Source organism: Amblyomma maculatum, chromosome 4 (genome assembly GCF_055883805.1).
Source record: "Amblyomma maculatum isolate TAMU_Amacu chromosome 4, ASM5588380v1, whole genome shotgun sequence".
Taxonomy (NCBI): Eukaryota; Metazoa; Arthropoda; class Arachnida; order Ixodida; family Ixodidae; genus Amblyomma; species Amblyomma maculatum.
The window spans coordinates 53,069,892-53,093,115 of NC_139347.1; the positions used below are offsets into that span (position 1 = coordinate 53,069,892).

The 23,224-nt window shown below is 43.0% G+C and overlaps 1 protein-coding gene across 3 annotated transcripts in view; it reads left to right on the top strand.

Moving 5' to 3' along the window:
- Window positions 1–20,662, top strand: part of LOC146191031 (MBT domain-containing protein 1-like) — a 38,675-nt gene extending 18,013 nt beyond the window's left edge. For 2 of the 3 annotated variants that reach the window (XM_084601456.1, XM_084601457.1), the window contains exons 15-18: window positions 4,204–4,323; window positions 10,756–10,831; window positions 15,873–16,044; window positions 20,036–20,662. In XM_084601456.1, coding sequence (XP_084457582.1) covers window positions 4,204–4,323; window positions 10,756–10,831; window positions 15,873–16,044; window positions 20,036–20,179 — 512 coding nt within the window. In that variant the 3' untranslated portion in view covers window positions 20,180–20,662. The remainder of the gene's footprint in view (window positions 1–4,203; window positions 4,324–10,755; window positions 10,832–15,872; window positions 16,045–20,035) is intronic. The other variant, XM_084601458.1, reaches the window with a different exon arrangement.
- The last annotated feature ends 2,562 nt before the right edge of the window (window positions 20,663–23,224 follow it).

Below are 23,224 nucleotides of genomic sequence, written 5' to 3' on the forward strand. Positions count from 1 at the left end.
TGTTCAAGAATTTCTATGCTCCTGGCATGTTTGGTATAGTCAAATATCAAAAACTGATTCTGCTTACTCTTCAACGGATTAATGCACACACCGCAAAACATTGCCCATAGTTAGCAACTGCTTTTTTTTTTTTTTTTTTTTCTTTAAATATGTATTCGGCTATAGTTGCTTGACACCCAGTATAGTTATCATGACAGCAGTAAATGGGCAGGTATGTGCGTCTGCTCACTTGCTTCCTACATTTTAGTGAAGCTTCCAGCCAGTAACATGCCAGCTTTCCTGTCAGTTTATAATGCAATAGTTCCTGTCACACAAAACCCCGATGCCACCAGCAACGAAATTTTCTGATTGATTGAGACAGTGATATCAGAGGTCACATGACCATTAAGTACCAATCACAGAGCACTATTTGGGAGATACTCCCAGGTTCGATGCCTGGAGTCGCCGAGTACCCACCGTATATTTTTTTTTTCTTTCTCCCCCCCTCGGTGAAATGCCTGGGAAAAGGGTCATCGACCAAAAAAAGGCCACATTAGGGCTTCTGCCGCAGGAAGCGAACCACCAGCGCAAATTTTTGATCGGTGGCCTTTTTCTCGAGCATTTCACTCCAGAAGAGCCGAGCAACAGGTAGGCGGAGGGGTGGAAATTTGTATTTATTGGAAAACCGGTGGGTACTGGGCAGCAGCAGAGATCGAACCTGGTCTGTCCCGAATGCGAGATGGATGCTCTAATACATGGCCACAAGAGTTTGAGTTCAAACATGGCCCTTTAGCCCGCCTGAAAAATTCGTGACCCTACCTCAACCACCGATGGGTGTCAAGTAGTGTGCTTATGAATGCGGAAACTAAATTGATGCAGACACACAGAGGAAATGTAGCTGAGAGCTCAAATTATATTGCATTATCCTCTTGAAGAGTTTCAAGTTGACTCATATTTTTTATGAGGACCCTTATTGTTTGTGACTGTCGGTTTTGGATGTAGTGGCATGCAAGGGATGAAACCGAAATGAACTAATTTTTGTTTTTTTTTGTTCCTGGCAAGCTGCGTCACTTGTTGTTTGTGCAAAACCAAAGCTTTAGTGTATCAGTAAGTAAACTTGCTCCAACAGGAGCGTAACCTGTTAAATGACATGGTACTATTATCATTTTTATGAATACTGCGTGTGGAAGCTGGAACGCATTATATCAAATTTTTTTATGTTGATAAATAGTCTACCTAATGGTTTCTTTTTTTATGGCACGTAAACCCAACCATGTGAGAATTAACTGCTGCTGCTTGGCACTCGGTGATAAATAGTTAGGATGTCTTATCGCAAGTGATGGCAGTACAGTGGAGCCTGTTCTCTGCACTGGTGAAACCGGCCGCAACTCCCATAACTAAATGGGAAAATTATAGTCACACTGTTGTATTAGATGCACTTACTGTGATCTGCAGATAAAAAAAAAGCACTGCGATGTGTAGTGTATTAGTAGACTGTTGTAACGAGGCTTCTCTGCACCTATGCACTTCCTTATGCATGTTGCTCCCATGGTTGTTGGAAATTCGCGGCAAAGAAATGCGGTTCAGTGGGAACAAAATTCTCAAGGCAGAGCATAATTGTAGTAATACTCTCAGGGGTAACGCCTGCTATTCCGATTTTAAGATAATTGTCTAAAAAGAGTAGCTCTTTCAGTGTGCATAACTTGCTGCTGTTTAGTACGGCAAACATGCAAGTTATTTAGGTTGCATAGCCTTTTATAGTCTTTTTCGTTTACTTTTTAGCAGACCAACAATGACTTCTGTTGTTACATTAGAGGTCTCTTTTATTCGTCTGAAATTTGTTCTGTAATTTGGCTTTTTGAATGTTTGATTTTGTAGTGGTAGCAGTGTGTGTCACAATCGTTGCAGTCAGGTTCGTGGTGTGCTCTCCCGAGTGTCCCTCAATGGCCCTCTGTTAAGAAAACAAATTAAAAATGTCTGTTATATAAGATCTATTCAGTCACGAAATTAGAATTAGCTCCACATGTTATGAATCTTCAACTACCAGCGTATAAAGATTGCTGACAAAGACGTGTTCTCCAAGCTAGTAGTAAAACCTTGTTGATACAATTTTTTAAAAATGCGGGGAAAGAACGTATTATCCAGGAAAACATATCAAAACTGCCTGGTTTTTAAGAATTTAACTTGTTGAGATTTGCACTGCATAAAAGTATAGATTGGAACTCATAGACATCCAGTATGCACAGCTCCTTCTTTAACTCTCGCAGAATTCAGTCCGTACTTGCATGTCGTAAATGCTGAAGAGATTTAGTAACAAATCCGGTTCGTGAAAGGCAATAACGAGCCGCGATCACTTCCTTGGTTGTTTCCGGATGCTTTGCCCCTTTACACCGGTGACATGTGGAGAAGCCATCGCGATGGCTTACAGTTGCCACGTTTTGTCTCATGTTGCGTCCCCCAGACCCAACCCATATGCAGGGAATATAGTAGGGAATACAGGGGAATACAGGGGAATACAGTAGCCACCCGATTTTTGGGACTCAAATAATTCGGACTTATGCGGTATTTCGGACCTTATTCAGGAACTGTCACACAGCCCATAGGAGCTTGTACATTTTCATGACATATATTTCGGACGCTATGGTGTCCAGAAGTTCGGTTTTTCAGACCAAATTTGGTGCGAGCAATACCCTGGAAATAGTTTTTTTGGCCGAAGGCTAATTTTTTCGGCCCCGTCGTTTTCGCAAACAACCGGTATTGCGTGGCCATGACAGCTAGACGAAGCAGTCATTCGGACGGACTAGCTTGGCTCTTTGTTCATCGTCGCCATTTGAGGCAGTAGCAGTAAGTGAATGCTCTACCTTTTCATCGCGGCAGCCTACAAATAGCATGCAATCGAATGAAAAATGGAACGTGAGCACCGTCTGCCGCAGCTCGCTTTTTTATTATTATTATTATTATTATTATTATTATTATTATTATTTTCTTTTTTTTTTTCTTTTCTTTTTTTTTTTTTTTTTTAATGTCGTGAACGCCCGTTAGCACACGTTCGGTTGACCGACTGCAAAACATATTGTGCGATTACAATTTGTCGAAATTTCGAATGTATTAACTGGGAAATCGTGTTAACCAGGAGAAAAATAGTGTAATTCTATGAGAGATGTTGTACTGCCGCAATGTTGAGCGTACGAAACGGGAAATCGTATGAACCACCGGGAACGTATCAATGAGGTTCTACTATATAGAGAAGGGAGAGGTTGATTTGAGAAAAAGGTAGAGAGCTTGGTCTGATTGACTATGTAATCTAGTCTGAAACTCTGCACAGGATAAGGGGCGGAGGAGAAGAAAAGGGTTAGTTAGTTATATGGGGTTTTATGGCGAGAAGAAAAAGGCTAAGGGTGCATATGGGAATGAAAATTGAGATGAGAATATGCAACATCACTCGGAAAGTGACTAATAACAACTGCAAGTCAAACCCTTGATGCCGAATAAACGAAAAAGCAATTGCGCACACACACACACACGCATTTGCACGTACACATATGCGCGCACCTCTGGAGCCCTTAAGTTGCATTTATATTCCTCAATGCAGCTGTGAGCAAAGCTGGGCACACCTAATTCAGGTTCTGTTTGCTGTAGAATTTTCTTTTTTCCTTCTCAGTACAGCAACTTGCAAAAAGTGGCGTCGTGACGGCATTTAGATTAGTACACACTGCTTGAATGTCTTCATCGGTCCACACATCTGAAAACCCTGGTTTGGTGGCATGGCACGTTGCAAGGCAGTGGATCAGAGCTTTATGGCTGGGGCTTTTTGCATAATGCGGTGCAAAGCTGCTGGAACCCTTGCTGGAGTCTGAGATATGCACATATAGATAGGTGCTGCTGGTCTAACAGCTATCCAGTCAGTACGTATTGGCCCAAAAAGAAATGCACAGGCTTGCATTCCTGCTTGTAGGCGCAGATGCATTGTCGATGCATCTTCCCTCTCACGGCACGGCTGACAGTAGAGTATGCTTCATGGTGTTGGTGCTTTTGCTTTACCATTTTATGCGTGTACCTTGTGCGAGGGTTGAAACTTGGTGCGAGCATATTGAATGTGCATGGGCATGCCCCTCTTCCCTTCCCCTTTGCCTCCTCTTATGGTCATGCTCATCCATGTAGACAGCATGCAGCCTGCATGTGCCACCTGCCCAATTTTCAGTGAACCATCATTCCCCTGTGCAGAAAAGAAGATGCGCCTCATGCCTGGCAGCCGTAAAAGCGGGGGAGCGGCAAAGGGTGGATCTCCTGGTGATGATCTCTATGGTGATGATGATGAAGTCAGAGTTGATATTGATGACCTTGGTGAGTAGAGGTTACGTGCTATGTGCTGTGGTGGGCCCGTAAATGATTGCTTTCGTGTCTTTGGGTATTTATGACAGATACCCAGTTCTAACACGTCTTCGTATCTAGCGCACATCCACTTTTTATGCTCGCTAAAACGTAAAATGCTGAAAAAACTCGTGTAGTACAGACTTGCATGTGAGATGCAATTTTGGAGTGTCGAAAACAGAAAAAAAAAAAAAAAAAAAAAAAAAAAAGCATTTCGTTCGTGCCTTATATACGGGAGTTATTCTTGTAACGTTCAAAGGGCTAGATGTGGAATCTCCTTCTAGCACCTGTGTGCTAGCCATAGAAATCAGACCTTTGACCCCCAACCTGTGGTGCAGTAAGTCGTCATTGCGGTGGGTTTCGGACCAGTTGGGACAAGCATTAGCCATCCACTTGAAGCAGTGTTTATTGCTCCTGCACGGCAAGAAGCACACGGCCACTATAGCGCCCACTGTGGTAGCTCAGTGTTTATGGCGCTTAGGAATTGCGGCACTCATCTGCTGAACCCAAGAATGCGTTATCAAATCCTGGCCACAGGGGCCGCCTTTTGATTAAAACAAAACGCAAGGCGTCCGTGTACGGTGCAATATTGACGCACATTAACTCTTTCCTACCCGTGCCTATTCTCATCGATAGCCCGCTATCGATGGTTTCACGATTCGAATTTTCCCGCTTTCAAAGCTCTCCTCGATAAGTGGCGTCATCCAGTATGAGATAGAGGAACTCTTCTTTCAGCTTCACTTTTGATTTTACTTTTTCCGCCGTTCCGCACCCGTCCAGATTGCCTCCGGAATCGGGTGACAGGCGCTCCTTGTTTACATTATGGCGTAGACGTTCCATGGAAGTTGACGTATCTGAAAGCTCGTTTTTGGATGTGAACAGCAGCAGTGATGGTTCGAAAGACGAATTCAGCTCTTCAGACTTTAGCACAGACAGCGAAACTGCGTCAGACCGACCCAGAACGTCAACAGCCATGCCCCAAAAAGTTGATTGTCACTAATACCATTGTGAATTCCTCCTCCTCTGCAATTTGATACTGGACAGTCCTGTACCAAGCGAGTTTATGTAAAGAAAAAAATATTAATTACACCACCTAAAAACCGCCACTTTTTTGTGGGCAGGAAAGAGTTAAAGGATCCCAGGTGGTCGAAATTCTAGGAGCCGTCCACTACGGTGTCCCTCATAGCCTGAGTAGCTCTGGGACTTTAAACCTCATAAACCAAACCTGCACCAAACAACCACCATAGCGAGGGGAAGTTCCGCCTATGTACAGGTTAAAAACCACAAAAGGGGAAGCACACGCCAAACGGGAGAGAAGCGTTCGGCTCACCTCACGTGGCTCCACGCTCACAGGCCATGGCAGTTAGTCGTGGACGATGAGACCATGGTAGTAGTCTTCTTGGCAGGCATCGATCTGCATGCGTGCGCAGTTTCCTGCCTGAAGCCAAGGGTCTCCCACTATGCACAGAAACAGTGCTCGCAGCTCGGGCAGGAATATGTGGCAGGTCAAGGCGCATATTGGACGCTGTGCACACACCACTGGCATGCAGTAGACTGATATCTACGTTCGCACGGTGGCACGTGCCTTGGAAGTAAAGAAAGAAAAGCTGCGCTACCGAGACAAGGACTAAGGAAAGACACATAAGCGCAGTTTTGAATCACGAACTAACTAGCCCTATAAGTCCTGTTGAACTCCCCTTGGAAGTAAGTGTCCATGTAGTCGGAGCTCGTCGGTGTCAAGTCTTGCGAAGTACTTTGTTGGAGACCTCTTTCGATAGAAACTTGTCTTAGGTACTGTCGAGCACGTCCATTATCTTGCATTTCTTTAAAAACGTGACAGGCAAGGTCCTCTATGATGCTGGCCCATACCTCTGTGATCTAACTCAAGAGAATGTGTCGAGAGGCATGTTTCAGCTGAGTACTGTAAAAAGCCCTATGTAATTCGAGGTTATGTCTTCCAATTTTATCCTGTCAGATTTTTGCCTTATTATGTGTCAGTTTGAACGCTTTCGACCATAAATGCACTTCTGATCTCATTATTTTTAAACGCCGTTGTTATTAGCCTTCCAGTGAAATAAGGCGATGTCTAATGGTGGTATCGGTTTCAACGCTATTTCGCCGAGCTGACCTCGCGACCATTGTGACGCACACCCTGCCGAAAGCAGGCCAAGCGCACCTGGCTTGATATTGCAACTGCAAGAGCAGCACTCAGCATTTTTGCTTTTGTCTTTCACGGGCCTCTCCAGCCATGCTGACCACACCCTACAGCCTGACTGTGGATGCTTGACTGGCATTCCCAAGGAGCTCATCAGTCACGGTTTCAAGAAATGCCGGGTAGCAAATGCTTTTAGAAGTGCCACAGAAGAGTTTCTACGGAAAGATGTCTCTAACAAGGGACTTTCAGCAGACGATCACCACACGACGATTGCTAAGGCCCCAAATCCGAGAGTATTTCCTGGGTCATAGCCTCCTTTATACTCTGCGTCTGTCAATGCGCCGCGCGAACAATAGAGCGGCGCCGTCGGGTAAAATTGCGCGGCGCTGCCGCTCCCCTCGCTGAGGGCGCCACTGACGTAGGGGGTCGAGGCGCACGGGTACGTGGACGCGGGGCAGGAGCGCTGTTATTCGCTAGCGTGATAACTGTTCCTAAGCATGAATCGTGCATATTCAGCATATTTACTTCTAAGGCCGACATTCACTAAGCATAAGAAGTGATCATGATACTTGTTAGGCAATAACACTAACGCTATATGACATTTTATATCAGGCAGTTTCAAGAAACAGCGCATGGCTCGAAAAACCGCATGACTGCTCCGCTAGCGCCAATGATAATAGAAAAAATACAATGCTATTCTACGCTGCAATAAAACAAAATTTAAGAAGAAAGGCACCAGCATTTATTTACACATTTCACAACAGCAATTGTGCAACAAAAGTACCATGTAGAAGTGGTGTGATGAATAGTTGCCACAAGTAGGAAAAAATGTTCACGGTGACTGCTGTCACTGATAGCACTTCAGAAGCCAGCTTGATTTACAGATGATTGGAAGAACTGAATCGCAGTATGCCAGTGAAATCTGTAAGGAGAACAATTTTGGTATCAGCTGTTACTTTCAATGATTCAGCGCATCATACAAACGGTTTATTTTTTTAACTTGAAAAACAAGGAAAGACAAATATACCCGTTGCATCTTTCTGTTTCGATCACTCCAAAATAATCATCACAATAGGCAAAGCTTGTGTTTTTATTTTTTCACAGATTTGCACAGTAAACGAAACAAAATATACTGCGCTGGAGCACATGTAACATGCCACACAGACGAGCTAACCAGGGAGGAAGTTAGCATCACAGTCCAGAAAATACACATGCACGTTTAATATTATTATTACCTTACTGACGCGTAATAAACACACTTCTGGTGCTGTCATTATTTTTCACAGGTCTTATTGCAGTTGAGTACGTGTTTTGCGGTTTCCGATGCTAGAGAGGGACAGCGATTTAGTTGACAAGGAAAACTAATATAGGCTTTGCACGATTCGGTTTAACTCACTTTAAAGTAGTCATCTTCACAACAGATAAATCTTGTGTTTCTATTTTATCACAAAATTTCGTAACTAATGTATACTGCAAAAAAAAAAAAAAAAAAAAAAAAAAACATTACAGGAGCACATCAAACACACTACGCAGGCGAGCTAGGCAGGGAAGCAACTAGCATTGCAGTCCAGAAAGCACAGGTGCACATCTAACATTACTATTGCAGTATTGACGCTTAATAAACACAGTGGTGCTGTCACTATTTTTTACAAGCCTCAAAGCAGCTGAACACTTTGCAGCGATTGCTGGAAGGACAAAGCAAAGCTGGCACTTACCAGTTCGTACAATGCTGCATTCCTGCAGCACCCGAAGGCAGAGAAAAGTAGAAGCATGACCTTGCACACTGCAGAATAGTCCACGAAACAGCGAGAAAGCGGCAGCACGTGGCTATCCGGCACGCCTACCCGGCAGTCGCCTGGTGAGGGTGGCCTTACGTCGCTGTCGCCATCTCTCGGCAGCCAGCGGCGTAACTTGTCAACGGAGGAGGAGCGGCGGCGACGGCCGTGGAGCGCGGAATTGCTAGGCACAGAGTGTATAAAGGAGGCTATGCCTGGGTGCATATGCCAGGCACATGCTGCTGGCCGGCACATCCCGCGCACAAGCTAGGTGCAGCACACTAGTTAACAACAATCGGAGGACCATGCGGCTTCTACAGTTTCCAGGGTGAATGGGAGCTGCTCTTCTCACGGTGCATGAAATTCTCTGATCAAGCATGTCAGCATGAGAACAGGAGCGAACTAGCACCGGCACATAAAGGTGCTTGCCCCTATTTAATGCCTGGCAAGGGGTGGCATTGGACGCACAAGCACAGGACGCATTCGCCTCACGGGGCAACCGTAAAAAGAAATGTTTTTGGTGAGCTTTCTTCATTCACATTATACGCGAATGGAAACATTAAAATTTTTTATTTTTTTTTCTTTTCTCTCCCAAGATTACCGCTCGTATTATATGTAGGTCCGTATTGTGTGGGTTTTTATGGTATATCTGCAGGCCCTTCCTACATCATCCACTCCACATAGCAGCGCTTGATGCGAGGTTGATGGTTTATATGTTATGTGTTCATTTTAAAGGGACACTGACTGAAGTTGTCTTGTATCAATAGCATACCAGCTCCTACTGAGAACAAAGTTCTTGTAAGGTATAAAATTATTGGGGACACCTCCACATTTAAGAATATGATGCGATAGCAGAGGCTACCATCCAACATATAAAGCCCCTCTTTAACTCTTTCATTACCGCGAGAAAATAGCCGGGTTTTTTTATAGGTCTCGGAATATATTTTTTTGCCAGTACAAATATTTACTGCAGTACATGTTAGAGCATACAAAATTGCTCATAATGGAATGCACATTTCAAAAACATAAGTTACTAAGCAAGACATTTACATATTAGGGAACACTCAAAAAAAAAAAAATTGGAAAATTGCCATTTTGCAGTGTGCATAACTTGCTGCTGTGGATGTCGTCACACCAGGTATTGCAACCAGCCAGATCAGTGAACTTATCTTTGAGGCTGTGGTCAGTATGACATCTGCACATATTAAATGGGACTGTTTTTACGTTGGTTCCGCTTTTTTTAACTGCAACCACGCACTGGGGCAAAAAACCGGAAGATGACAATAATCAAGCAGCTTTAGCATGATTTACCTTGTCATGCAGCCGCTCAGTGCCTCTCAGTCTTGCATGTCATGCGCCCAATATTTGGCATGCACAATTGATACCTTATACATGCGAATCGCACATGCATTTCCCTCGTGCGATTTTTTTTTCAGACCAATTTTTTATGCGACAGATATTTTTGCGTGTTCCCCAGAATACTGCATCTTGTAATGAATGGGGATTGCATGTGTTTTAGGCAGCTGCTAGACTGCTAGTGGCTTCTCCACGGTACATGACTACGATGGGGCAAAGCACTTGAAAGCGACACTGGTAACAAAAATATAGATTCCTTGCTAGTGGCCAGTAATAGACATATTAAAAACTCTATTTTCTCCTAAGGACCATACAGCTGTGAATAAAAGCCTACAAGCACTAGAAAAGCTCCTATTGTACATCATACATCATTCTTGAGTTGCAGTATAGTGTTTTGGATGATAGATTTTTTTCGATGGCACCCTTTTTCGTTAACCCAAAAAAAAAAAAAAAAGCTTATAATTGAGGCTCTTATACGTATTTTGTAAAGCGCTCGCCCTTTCGGCACTCAGTATTTGTTTTATATATACCGAAGTGCTCCTCTCGCAAGTAAAATCCGTCTTTTTGTATTGCAAAAATATAAATTTGTAATGCCAGTTTGGTTGCTACTCGTGCATGGAAGGAAAAGGTAGTGTTTATGCACAGCAGCAGCAGGAAATATTTTTCTTGAGAAATGTGATGGCGGAGTAGAAGGATGCATAGAATGTGTTAGAAAAGGCGATGTGCTGCAAAATCTACCACCAGATGACAGCGAGACTGGTTCCTGCCTTCAGCCAGGAACTGGGAGGCAAGTAGCGGTACTTTTAGGGGGAAGTATATAATTTCACTGCAAACTTGTACCGCTGATATAACAGCACTTTCTTCTGTCTTGTCATTACATATTGGTAATTGGGAAATGTGGGAAAGAGCCGAGTAAACTGATCTTGTTCACATCTGGATTCTATGCTGTCAAACAAACCATTTTCCTCTTTCATGTCTTCATTTGCAGATGTTTGTTAACTGTGCGGAGCTTAGTACCCAGCACCTAATTGGACAGCCCTGACCTGCTTCTCTCACTGTGCTTCACTTGTGAAACTGTAACCGAGGCCGTGTAAAAAGAAACCCACTGTTACTTTGCAGTTACATCATCATCTGATACAAGTGCCCTGAATCGCTCAGACACCAGTATTGCCGCACAATCATTCGGAGCCTCAAGGTGAGCTAAATCTGCTCAGGAGCTCAGTTCCGTCATGTGTGCGCGTAGCTGCGTAAGCCGCATTGATGCCGGTGGTTAACCTGTGTGTGTAAAGACCAGATTGTAGCTTGTCTTAAACCATTTAGACACTGTTTGCGATTTCTGCAGAAAATGTCCCCTTCCCCCCTCAAAAGTAGTATGAGGAGGTCTAAAGAAAGCACGTTAGCCTGGTTTTCGCTGAAAAATATTTGCTATATACTGTGTATGGGTACGCACACAGTTGCTTACAAGTAAAACTTGGCATTTGCAGCTTTATATCTAGGGAACGTGCAATATAGCAGCTTTATTTATTCATTTCCTTTCTGGCATTCTCGCCATTCTCAGCACCAACTGGCTAACTTGGGTTACACAGTAGGAACAAAAAGCGATATTTAAGTTTTTGAATTGAACTTTTTTTTTTTTACAATGCTAAAAATTGGGCAGACAATGTGAGAATTTTTTATTGACCAATGTTTATCACCATTCAGGTCACTATTTGTCCCCACAGCAAATTTGTTAAGGAAATGCCTTCAACACTTTTTGAGGATATCTGCATATTGTTTTTATTACTAAACAAAGACCTATTTTGAAATCTTTTCACATTATCATAATGCTCTCAGTACTTCGCATAGAGTCCAAGAAGCTCTCAGTGAGCTTCTAGTCTGTTTTCCCACTGCTGACTTTTTTGCCCCTCAGAAGACACGCAAAGCCCATCTAAAGGTTTCCACTTCGAATAATCCCAGCAGACTAGCTTGGCTACTCCGTATAGTCTGCCTTGTTCTTATACTAATTTTTTACAAGTGTAGAAGAATGCTTCGGGTCATCAGTTTGTTGACACACGTATCCAAAGCCGATTCTTGCATGCCTATACAAGCATAACTTTTCCAGCAGTTCATTGACATACTTTTTGCTTGCGGCAACTTTACATCATCATCGTCATCATTCTGTCTACACCGACTGCTGGGCAATGGCCTTTCTCTTATCCCTCCAATTAACCCGGTTCTGGCTAGTGTTGCCAAGTTAGCAGTTTTCCCGCTAAATTTATCTTGCGAGAAGTGAGATTTTTAGTGCTTTTTAGGTCCTGTTGGCTCTTTTTGTTTGGCGGTATTTGGTGGTTCTACAGTTTTTCTTTGGAAATGTTCCTTTAAATTATACACATTTCTGCTAAGGAACTTAGTGGTGAATGCATCATGTCACTGAGATGTCTAAGTGGCTTATATCGAAGCACGTCCAGTAAATTTTGAATTGATTTTTGGAGCCCTTTTTTAATGCAGTCGTTGAGTCTGCTGTTGTCAGGCATGCAGTCCGACGAACTGGGATCTGCCCAGTAAGCTAAAAAGTTTGAGTGACTGTAAGACCCTAAATTTTTATAAGGGATACTGAAAATTGCAGATGGAAATGAACGCTGTCTGTGTGGTTAGAGGCATTGGTGCCTGTTTTGTAATTCATGAGTCTACCGCGAGAAAAAAGAAAATAACTGCCATTCAAGTGCAGTGGAAAAAACCCACTATCGTCAGCGGGAAAGGAGTGGGCGCACAGCTGTATTCTAAGACAAAGTGACCAAGAACAAGCATGCTTCCGACAAAAATCTATTCTTTAAGCTGGCTGAATTTGCTTTCCCCATTCTGATGCTGTTCTGGTCGAAAGAGGCTGGGATGCATGTTCATTGAAATGAACATTGTCAGACGTAAGCACGAAAGAAAACGTGAGTACTCGAGCCAGACTGCGAAGGTAGAGTAAATGCTACTCAAACTTTCAAAACTTCGCACAAATGTAATCCATGACAGACAGCTCCTCTTCATTTTGAGCCACTACATCTTCCCTGCTTTCTCATATCACCGTCCATCTCCGTTGTCTTGCATTTGATTCCTCCTCGGACCTCCTTAATCCTTTAAAGACTAATTAATTTATTTTGTACTTTGGACAGACTTCACTTGCATGATGGCTCACAGTGCGCTCGCTCTGCACAACGGCTGATGCTGTAATATATTTACAGTAGAATGAAAATGCACACAATGGGAAGTGGCCATCAAAGAGAAATTAAAAGCAAACTGTCTCTTGGCACTTCTGTCGTGGCAGTAAGTTTAGCCACAAATTGATTTGATAAAGAAGAGGATTTGTTCATGTTGGTTTTTGCAAAATGAGGAATTAAGTTATATTTGTGTGTGTGTGTGTGTGTGTGTGTGTGCGCGCGCGCGTGCGTGCGCATGTGTGTGCGTGTCTCTCTCTCTCTCTCTCTCTCTCTCAATATGCCGAGCTTTACATGAATCAAGGAGTGCAAAAATTCTAATCTTGCTTTCATGGAGTACAGAGTAAGGGTTTTATGTAGTTCATTTTCAGAGAGAGAACTGGAGAATCAGAATTGCTGTATTTGTTGTAACTACTGTATCTTGGGCATGGCACAGTCCTTTAGCTAATGACTGAGTGGAGTCAGTAAATTAGAATCATTTATTATTATGACTTTGCTTTTGTTAGAAAAGGGCCTGATGACAGAGTTTGTTGTGTCATCAGGCAGACTAACCCCTCCCTGAGATAATGATTGAATCGCCTTAGGAAGATTTATTCTGTGGCAGATGTGACATCTATGGCATTTCCTGATAGTGGAGTATTTTGTAGAGGTTTTCATTCATTCAGCATGGTCTTATTTTTCTTGATCGCAACACTGTTCTGAAAGGGCACTGATGCTACACGAGAAAAGAGGACACAACTTCCATATCATGCATGTTTTCTTCCAACATGTCCACTGTTTAAATGAACATGTGCTCTGTGCACTGCTTCAGCTTCAAAGGTTATGTAGGAAGTAAAGAACGCTGAAAGCAAAGTGGGCACTCAGGAACCAACGGCTGGCTCTAGTAAGTTGGCATCCATGATTATCTTTCTTTAATGCAGTGTCAGTTCGAGAATAGCACATCTTTTCTTTTTTGCCATTGAAAAATTTTCTTAATTTCCTGTCATAGGTCAAAATGGCAGGCTCTATAATTGCACATTATATCTTCCTGTCAATACTTTCCCTGATGACACGATTTCTGGGCTACTGCATTGAAAATTTTGGCAAATTCTGGTTGTGTTATACTTTTCATGAAATAGCACATGTGCAAGCATACAAATGGGGGAGCTGGCGGCATACGGACATTAAAAGGTCGAGTGCAACGGCAGTCACCCGCCATGATTGCTGCTCTGCAGTTCCTCTGTGCAGATGCAAAAGGAGGTGCATTCAAAACAATTAGTGCGCAAATCATCCAGCCTCTGTTGAAATGTGGCCACCTCAGCTGCAGAGCGATTGCACACGAGGAGAGAGCAGTTTCAGTGGTTGGTGCGAAGTAAAAATGGCAACTTTGTGGAAGACTATGAAAGAGAGATCAAAGAGTGATGCTTCAACCTCCAACTTCTCTGAGAGCATTAAGCAATGCCCTGAGAGAGAGCTGTACATGCCCTTAAACGTAATGAGACACCCAACACTGCAAGGGAACAAGAAAAAAAAAGACCTTGTGCAAAGTTGCAACAATCTGTAGAACAATCCTCATAAATCTTTGAATTGCTACTCCTTTAGAAAGTGGCATACGTGAGGAGCTAGCGTGAAGCAGCCATGCCCCACAAGAGGCTAGAGGGTTGGGGGATTGCTCTGTGGTATCCGCTTTCTTAAAAGCAAACCTAGCTAGGAAAAGCAAACCCAGCAAGGGATGATAATATGAGCTTATAGAAAGACAGATGATGGCACCTCTCCAACCACGCCAGCTTTGCCTTCTGACATGTTTTTATTTTTTTTAATGCAAAGTAGAGAATGTGTGGGTATTGTTAATACACTGAAAGTTTTAATCGAAAAGCTTGTGCTGGATTTTTTTTTCTTTTTTTTTTTTTTTTTTTTTTTTTTGCCCAGGTTTGTGCTTTATTTTCAAGATGATGCAGGTTGCATTTTCAAGGGGTTACTGGTAATCGGCAATTGTCAAATTGGCAAATGAGTATTACATAATTTAACAAAGACAATTCTATGCTGCGCTGCACTGTCCTAAAAATGTCCTAAGCCAAAAATAAAGTGGGAAAATCAGCCTTCATGACATTCGTTGAAGCATGTGTACTAGGCTGACATTTTTGTGAAATATTACTGAATTACCTACACAACTTGAACACACGGGAGTATCGTGAAAGGTTTTTCTAGCTGTATTCTTAAATTGGGGTAAAGGAAGCCCTCCCATTGGTTGGCAGCATCAAATGTAGTTGTTGGCAGGATAGGGAATTAAGCCACCATGTCTTTGCTGCAGAGGCCATGACCAACAAAGGCAGATACTTATCACACTCTAGGTGTCTTTCGCTACGTTGTGGCTTTAAGCATACACTAGGCATTGTACTAGGCAAAACAGGTTGACTAAATACCCACTAATATATAACGAGTGAGTAGAAAACTTTCAGAAAGTAGGCATGCAATTTGACTTTGGTAACTGCACATATGTAGACGTAGCATCAACTTAAGCTCTGCCTTTAAGGGTATGATGCGATAGTGTGGACTGCCAGCCCACATATAAAGCCCGACAACGCCAACTCTGGCGGACAGCCGCTGACACTGGGCTTTCTGTGAATGGGGCTATAACGCTACTGCATTGAAAAGCAAGGTTACAAGAGGGGAGGCAATCTCCAGCCCCGACTATGGGGTGGGTGGAGTGTAAGGAGGTGAAAGTAGTTCCATCGTCGGAGTGCAGGGCTGAGAACACCTGAGCTTGTTCTGATGGTGATGGCAGAACCTTTCTATAGATATATAGCTTGGTAATGAACCGGCTGCCATTATTGGCAAAGCAGTGCATATGTGCACGGTGCCGTTCTTATATGCACGTGCTGGTTTGTCTATGCATGGTAATATGTATATGTGGTAATAGAATCTCTGTCATGAGCTGCTGATGCATAGAACACCACCTTAGCTTGAATTCCGCCAATTTGGGTAGCTGCTGAGAAGGAGCACCTATACATGCCACTGTTCTGCACGAATATGCAAAGCACAGGGTAAGCATGTTTCAAACCGTTTGTTGCACAGGCCCGAAGTAGGAGGCGAGGAAGTGGAAGAGGAGCGGGTGCAGACACGGGGTGGCCTGGGGCTGAGTGTGTCCCTGAGCAGCCTGCACCCTCGACGCTGGGGCGTGGCACACGTGGCACGCTTCCTGCGACTCAATGACTGCGCCTCCTACTGCCAGGGCTTCTGCCGGGAGGTGCGCCTTCTCTCAGTAAACTGCTAGCTGCCAAGCACTGCCATGCCAACTGTTTTCTGGCTAACGTGGAAGGTGTAGAATGCTCCTTCTTCATCAAACACTGGTTAAGTTGTCCTCATGTTTGGCACAGAGGTCGTCGCCTTTGCGTGCAGCAGTACAGGGCACCATTTGGCCACATAATTTGCCTATTAAATTTTTTAAGAGCAATCTGTTATTTCGAGGGAGTTGTAAAGGAAGCAAGCCAACTTTTGTCACTAGAAAAGCAGAATGCCCCCAAGACTTCCTCTGGCTTTTATGTTTGTTTTCAAGCAGAGGGCACTGCGGTTCCTCTGTGTGCATTACTTTACTCGGGGGGTTTTGATATCCGGCCTGGAAATTCATTTATTTATTCAAATACCTTAAAGGAAGAGGGTATTACATAAGGGGCCACACACAGAACACTAATAATGTCTCGCGAGAACTCAAAAAGTAGCAGAAGTAGCAAAGAACATCGCAGAATATGCAGAAACCATTTTTTGAAGTGCAATCTCAAGTATGCGCGAAAAAAAAAGGAGGAAGACTAAATAAAAGAAAAATAGCACAAAAATAACAAAGTGTGAAAATTTAAGGCCTCTGGTAGTCATAATACAAGGAGCAAGGCAAAATTAGGAAAGTTACAAAATATCTGCAAAATGCATTGGTGTTAGACCAGCATAAAAAAAAAATAAATCCAAAAGCACACAGGCATCGCAACCTGATGTAACTATGCAGCATTTCGGAAAATTGATCTGCGCGAACTTCAGTGGCAGTATTAAACGGGGGGGGGGTCCTGGGTATAATTGATTGTGCACAATGAGTTGAGTGACACGTTAGGCGTTTGACTTTGTAAGGGTGATCTCAGCGAGGGAAAACACTGATTACCTGAAAAAAAGTTTCGTGTAAATGATGTGGTGATGAAGCTTATGAAAGAGCATATGTAAAGGCAACTAAAAGAGCATAAAGCCTAGCATGTTTTCTTTGTAGTGAAAGGTGATCCACTTCGGCACAATTTTTTTAAGTTGTAACTCTGGAATACGGGGAATAGTCTGAAGAGATGAAACAAGCAGCACTGTTTGCAGTGATTCAGTGTTACTTATGATGTTGTCTTGGTCAGGTCCCAGATAGCAGATTCGTATTCAATTTTAGGTTTGATTAATATGGTGTATGAGAGTTTTTTAACGTGCGAAAGTGCTTGCTTTAGTCTATGCTTAATGATTCCGAATGTGCGATTAGCAGTTGCGAGAGTAACATTGATGTGATGATGCCAAGTTAGATTCGATTGAAAGTTGATTTCTAGGCATTTGTATGTGTTAGTAAGTTATCTAATGATAATAGGTTGGAATAAATGACGTGCACTTTTAATATGATTTAGGGTCATTTGCCAGTCTGAACACCATGCATTTAGTAGATTTAGGTCTGACTGCAACACTTAATGGTCAAGCACACTTTTTTGTTCGATGTCTAGAACAAATGTTCAAAAATCACAGACATTCTTCAGGTCTCATGTGGGTGAGTAATTAGCACTAAATAACAGCAGTTAGAGTTTGTTTTTGCCTTCACTCGGTGTGCAGTAGAGTGCCACAAGTAGTATAGCCGAAGTAAAGACCTTGCGATATGCGTATTGGCTGCAGCACTGAAAATGAGGGGAGGCTGTCAGCTGTGCTATTTTTCAAATGTGAAAGCTCCTTTTCAGGGTTTATTTGCGTGACAATTACTGTCTTATTAGTGATACAAACATGTGCACAAACGTTCCAAAATCCAAGATCTCTGAAAATTATTGCTCACTCCAGTATGTGCATGCTGCCTTAATTCTATGCATGCGCTGCAAATTGCATTTGCACCCGGTTTTTGCCTGCACTACTTTTTTTCAAATTGCATGCTTTTCTCGCACTAGACTAACAGCACACGGTAGTGTCACGCCCCACTTAAACAAATCCTCACACTATATAGCACAAGCGTCTCTCATAGCCTGAGTTGCTTTGGGACGTTAAACCCCACAAACCAAACCAAACTATATAGCTGACTGTGGAAGACATGTTTTCTCACTTGTATTGCGCGTCGCTTTACACGTGTGCCACTGCATTTGTTGTTAGGTGCACTGCAACACTGGCATAATAAATTTCACTGTTTCCTTCATTTTGTTGGGGCTGAATGTTTTGACAGCACCAGCGTCACCTTTTTTTGGCTGTGAATGCTTTGTATTGTTGATGCTGAACTGCACACTTGGCTTGTTTTTGTTGAGCCAGCCACAGACTTGAAAAGCAGTCTGGAAAGCAGTGTGCATAACGGCATCCTTCTTTTTCTCAGTGTACAGAACGATGAAGACTACTGCATGCATACATAGTCACAGAAGGAAGGCGAGGAGGCAAACTTATACCGGTTTCCATTGGGCGAACAGGAGCAAGAGCAACGAGCAGCCAGAGCAGCGTACGAAAGCACTGGGGACGTGCGTTCTCGTCTCCCCAATGGAACATTCACGCTGCTCGGAGAGCAGCGTACCGAGGTGGAGCACGTGACGTCAGGCGTCATGTGATCAAACTTTTCTCGCGCTTGCGTTGCCCGTATCTGCCGGCCGAACGCCACCGCTGCCGTCTTCCACCATTTTTCTCGACCGTCCTGCCCGGGCTCCGGGCGGCGAATAACCAGAAGAACGGCCGGTCCCGAGGGAGAGAGCGCGCGCGCTCTCCCTCGAGACCGACCTTGCCAGAAGTGACATCAAAAAGGTCACGTGACTTCCTTCATTCTCCCTGTACTCCGCCGCTGGCGACAGAGCTCCGAGGACTGCTCTCGGCTGCTCCCGGGACCCCAAAAGCGCGCCTCCTCTGCCAATGAAACACAACGCTACTGCTCCTGTTCGACCACTGGTAGGCGCTGAAACTCGCAAGAGCACTTTTAGTGCAGCTAAAAGTGCTCCTGTTCGCCCAATGGAAACCGATATTAGTAGCTGTTGGTCAAAGCGATCTGTCTGCTCCTAAGTGAAAGATGCATGAGCATAAGTTTAAAATTCATATCGCTGTATAAAGTGCCATTATTACTGTGAGTGTCATCATCTGGCGCCTTTTGACCTTCACGCTTTTTATAATGCTAGTGATGCACTGGTCACTACTTACTAACAGTCAATTTCACTCCTACACTTGTCGGTGCTTACCAGTGACTTCATCATTTTGCCAGATCAGATTGGCTTGCAACTTTAAATTAAAATTGGTACTTCTTTTCATGTGGCAGTAGTAATTTAAAATTTCCCTTAGTCATTACATTGCCTCCAGAGATGAATATTGTCACATGGCAGTGACAATGTTGTGGGCACAAAGGAGCAGACAGGTGTAGTACTGAAATCAAGTTTTTATTGCGCTGACCTGCCCCTGCAAAAGAACTAAGGAACCCGGTGGTGGTGATAGTAGTAAACATGCTCGCTGGTTATCGAATTACTAACGCCCATTGCACTTGTCGTCACTCAACTTAGTCTGTGAAGAAGCATCTAGATAAAGACATAAAAGATGACCGGAGCAACCTAGAACATTGTGGAAATGGACGAGAGTGCCTGGAATCATTGGGAGTAGTTTGTTCCTGGTTTGTGTTGCCATTTCAAGTAACTGCTACAGCTTTAGAGCATTAGTGTTTGCCTTTCTTCGTATCCAGCACTGTTATTAACTGGATCATGCTTTGGCGGGTGCATTCGGGTTAATTAACTATTTATTTGCCGCTTTTGTGCTACATGAAATGAAAATAGACGGCTGCCGAAAAATTTTCACCTTCTCTTTTGTATGTCGAGCTTGGCACAGGATGTGGAAGGTACACCTCGATTTCGAACATTTTATGGCAAAGGTGCGTTGCCCACGCAAGCCTAATTGGAAGTGCAGTAACATTTTGTGATAAAAGTTCTCGATGAATCGATCAGCCAGGAGAGTAATTATCTCGAGAGGTCCTCTGATGTGCATTGAAATAAGCCTCGCTGTCTTCTCGTCTTGCGCAGAAAGTTGATGGAGCCCAGCTCCTGGAGCTGACCAAAGAATCTGTCATGGCCCTGACTGACATGAAGGTGGGGCCTTCGCTCAAAATCTTCGACCTGATTCAGCAACTCAAGGCAGAGTTCAGGGGCAAGGACTATCTCAAGTGAAGCTCCCTAGAGGACTCTGCTGCTGTTGCTCCTTGCTTGGCCCATGCGAGTTGTCGAACTGGGGTGCGAGGACAGTTCCCCACGAGACTTTTCAGCATTTTTTTTGTGTCTGTGTGTGTTTATTTTCTTTTCATCATGGAAAAATGTCTGGCTGCTTGCACCAGGCGTTTTAAACTACATTTGTTTTGTTGTAGAGATGTGCAATTTTGCGGTGTGCCGAAACCGAAATGTGCATCACCGCCTCACAATGTGTTTCTCTCATTTGCCAAATGTTCAGAATGAGCAGCTTTCCTTGTGTTCGTTTTCTTTCCTTCTCTCTTCTCCCCTCCCTCTCTCTCTGCGCACACATTTTGAAGGCGCAGCATCACAGATGCACAGTGCTGGTTGTGAGGCTGTCCCATGACTGTCATGAGTTTCACAGAGGGATTCTATTTGCAAATAAAATGAGCCTTTTGAAACAAAACGATCGCATTTTTCCTTATTTATGTCCTGAACATCACTGCTGTCTACGTGTTATACATCTGCAACACAGATGTCCAAAGAAAATTTTGAACAAGGGGTCTTATTATTAAAAGGCAAATAAATATCAAGCTGCACACCATAAATGGCGACCATATGCCTCTGAGGACAATTGAGAGGAAAGTCATTTGCCTCTCAAGCTCAAAAAAACTGCCTTTAATGGAGCAATTTCAGCAGCCAGCATGAACTAAATAAAGTCGAATGAGATGTGGTGCAAGAATGTTGCAGCAAATGCGAGAACCCATGCTGTGATCTAAAGAGAAAATGCTACAGCTGTTGTCCAAAAATGCTCTTGGCACTTTGTTTCTGAACCAAGCATTAAATTTTTAAGCACATTGCCTGAATGGAATAATCTGCATGATTATTTTTGAGGAATTTAAAGATTCCCTTTGTTCGGAAATGTGTGTACAAGTGCAGTTATTCAACCCTTGCTGCAACTACACAACTGGATTAATCCCCCACGTTTTTATTAGGAAGACTGCTGAAAATTTGTGAGCACCATGTTGTGTACAAACAAAACAAGATAAATGAGAGTTCCAGAACACCTGCGTGCAATATGCATGTTTCGTGTACTTTGGGATAGAAACTTGAGCAGCAGTATTGGCACTATCCCTACAGATATTTCCTTTTTAATTTTATGCATCGCACATTCATTTATTTGTTTTGTTTATTCATCATTCTTTACTGGGCTTGGAAGGGTATTGAGTAAGGGGGGACAAAAGATGAACAGAAGCTATTGCACACGGCTTAATAGCAAAAATTGTACATAGGTGCAAGATACTTGAAGTACTTGTTTTCGATCGGGGAGATTTGCGGAGGATGTGACCACGGTCGCCCTCAACCCCAATTGAGTAATTTTTCGTAGGAAAATCGTGCTGAAACTCATTCTGGCCACAAATGTTGAATTACACAGTTCAAATGGGACTGTTCCCTCTAAGAGTGGCCATAAAGCTGCCTGTTTTTGATGGCATTCGTGTCGCCGAAAATAATGCAGTTTAAATATAGATTCACCAGCAATGCTTTTCTCGCCCTGAATAGATTCACTGGATAGCTCTGAATGATATGTCTGAAACCATGGTGGAAACCAACACTATAGTGATCGGCACCATTCAATGGTCAACAAGGGAACAAATGAATTTTATTCATTATTTCAAACTCTTCACATCGTGTCACTAAAAGCCAGATATGTTTAAAACAAGTGCTGTTTGTCATTTTTTTTTTTTTTTGTGCTGTAGGACTTCCAGGTTAAAACCTTTTTTTTTTGTATCTTAAGTTCATAAATTTGAACAAATCCATGACATTTACAACTGCTATGAATGCTGCTTCAGTGTCTTTTAAAGCTGCCACAGTTTTTATTAAACTGTTTGATTTGGTTATGTGGGGTACCTTGCACACAAGCGGTGCAAACGCAAACCACAGTTTTGTGGCTGCGTTCGGAAAACTGTTGAGATTTCAAAACTTACCGTAGCTTACCGTGCTGTACCTTACCTCACTAGTGTTGCTGTGTGAAAACAAATTTTATGTTTCAGGTGGGAAAATACAGGCAACATTCTTGGCTGCAATATGCCATTGGAACCAGTAGACCACAATATAAAAAAGGTGTTCTGGTAGGCGCGCGTTAAATAAAACATAGTTCTTAAATAGGCGTTGCCATAGTGATGGTCCCCACAGGAGGTCCACTTAAACACTGCGGGACTTCTCTTTTTTTAAAGCAGGCACGTTTTTGCTTCTTGCATAGAAATAGATGCTTTATTTAGCTTTTCTTATAGTGAAAAAAAGTCCTGCAAGAATGATGAGTCCAACATGTTATTAATAACTGAAAGCAACAGCATATGAGCTTTCAAGGCAAGTGAATGGAGCAATGGCTGCTGAAGCTTGCTAACTTCCTTCAAGCTGCATGCATGGTGGACAGTGTGAAAAAAATCTTAAATTTAATCACTTGATTCTGTTTACTCATTTGGGATTTTAGAACGATTTTTGTTACAGCACCATGCCTATATAACTTTGTGTTGCCTTGTATAGCAGGGTATATTTTTTTTTTCGGCAAGTGTTAGGGTACAGAAAAGTTTCACCAATAAACCCACGAAGTGAGTGGATGTAACAACTGCCAGTGAGAGTTGCCCCCTTTGTTAGAAAAGGTAAACTTTAGTTCAATGTTGCCAGCAAATGTATCAATAAAAGCAATGCATTTCACATCTTGTCTTTCACAGCTTTACTCTGTACACAAAGTAGAAAAATTTATCTACTTATACATTGCCTAGTCAATTCAGTGCGTTACTTAATGATAGCACAGCTCAAATGTGCTTTTATTTGTTTCAGTTAAATGTGCTTGACCGCTTCTGAGAATCATGTAGGCCTGTCTCGTTGCAACAAACAAGGACAGTTTTTTGCAGGGAAAGATAAAAACTTAGAGAATGTTTAAACTAAATACCTGTACCTTAAATGTGCATATGCATGACCCATGTGCATTTTACGCACAACCCATTCAGTGACCATTTTTGTTCACAATTTGGTTAGCTTCAATAG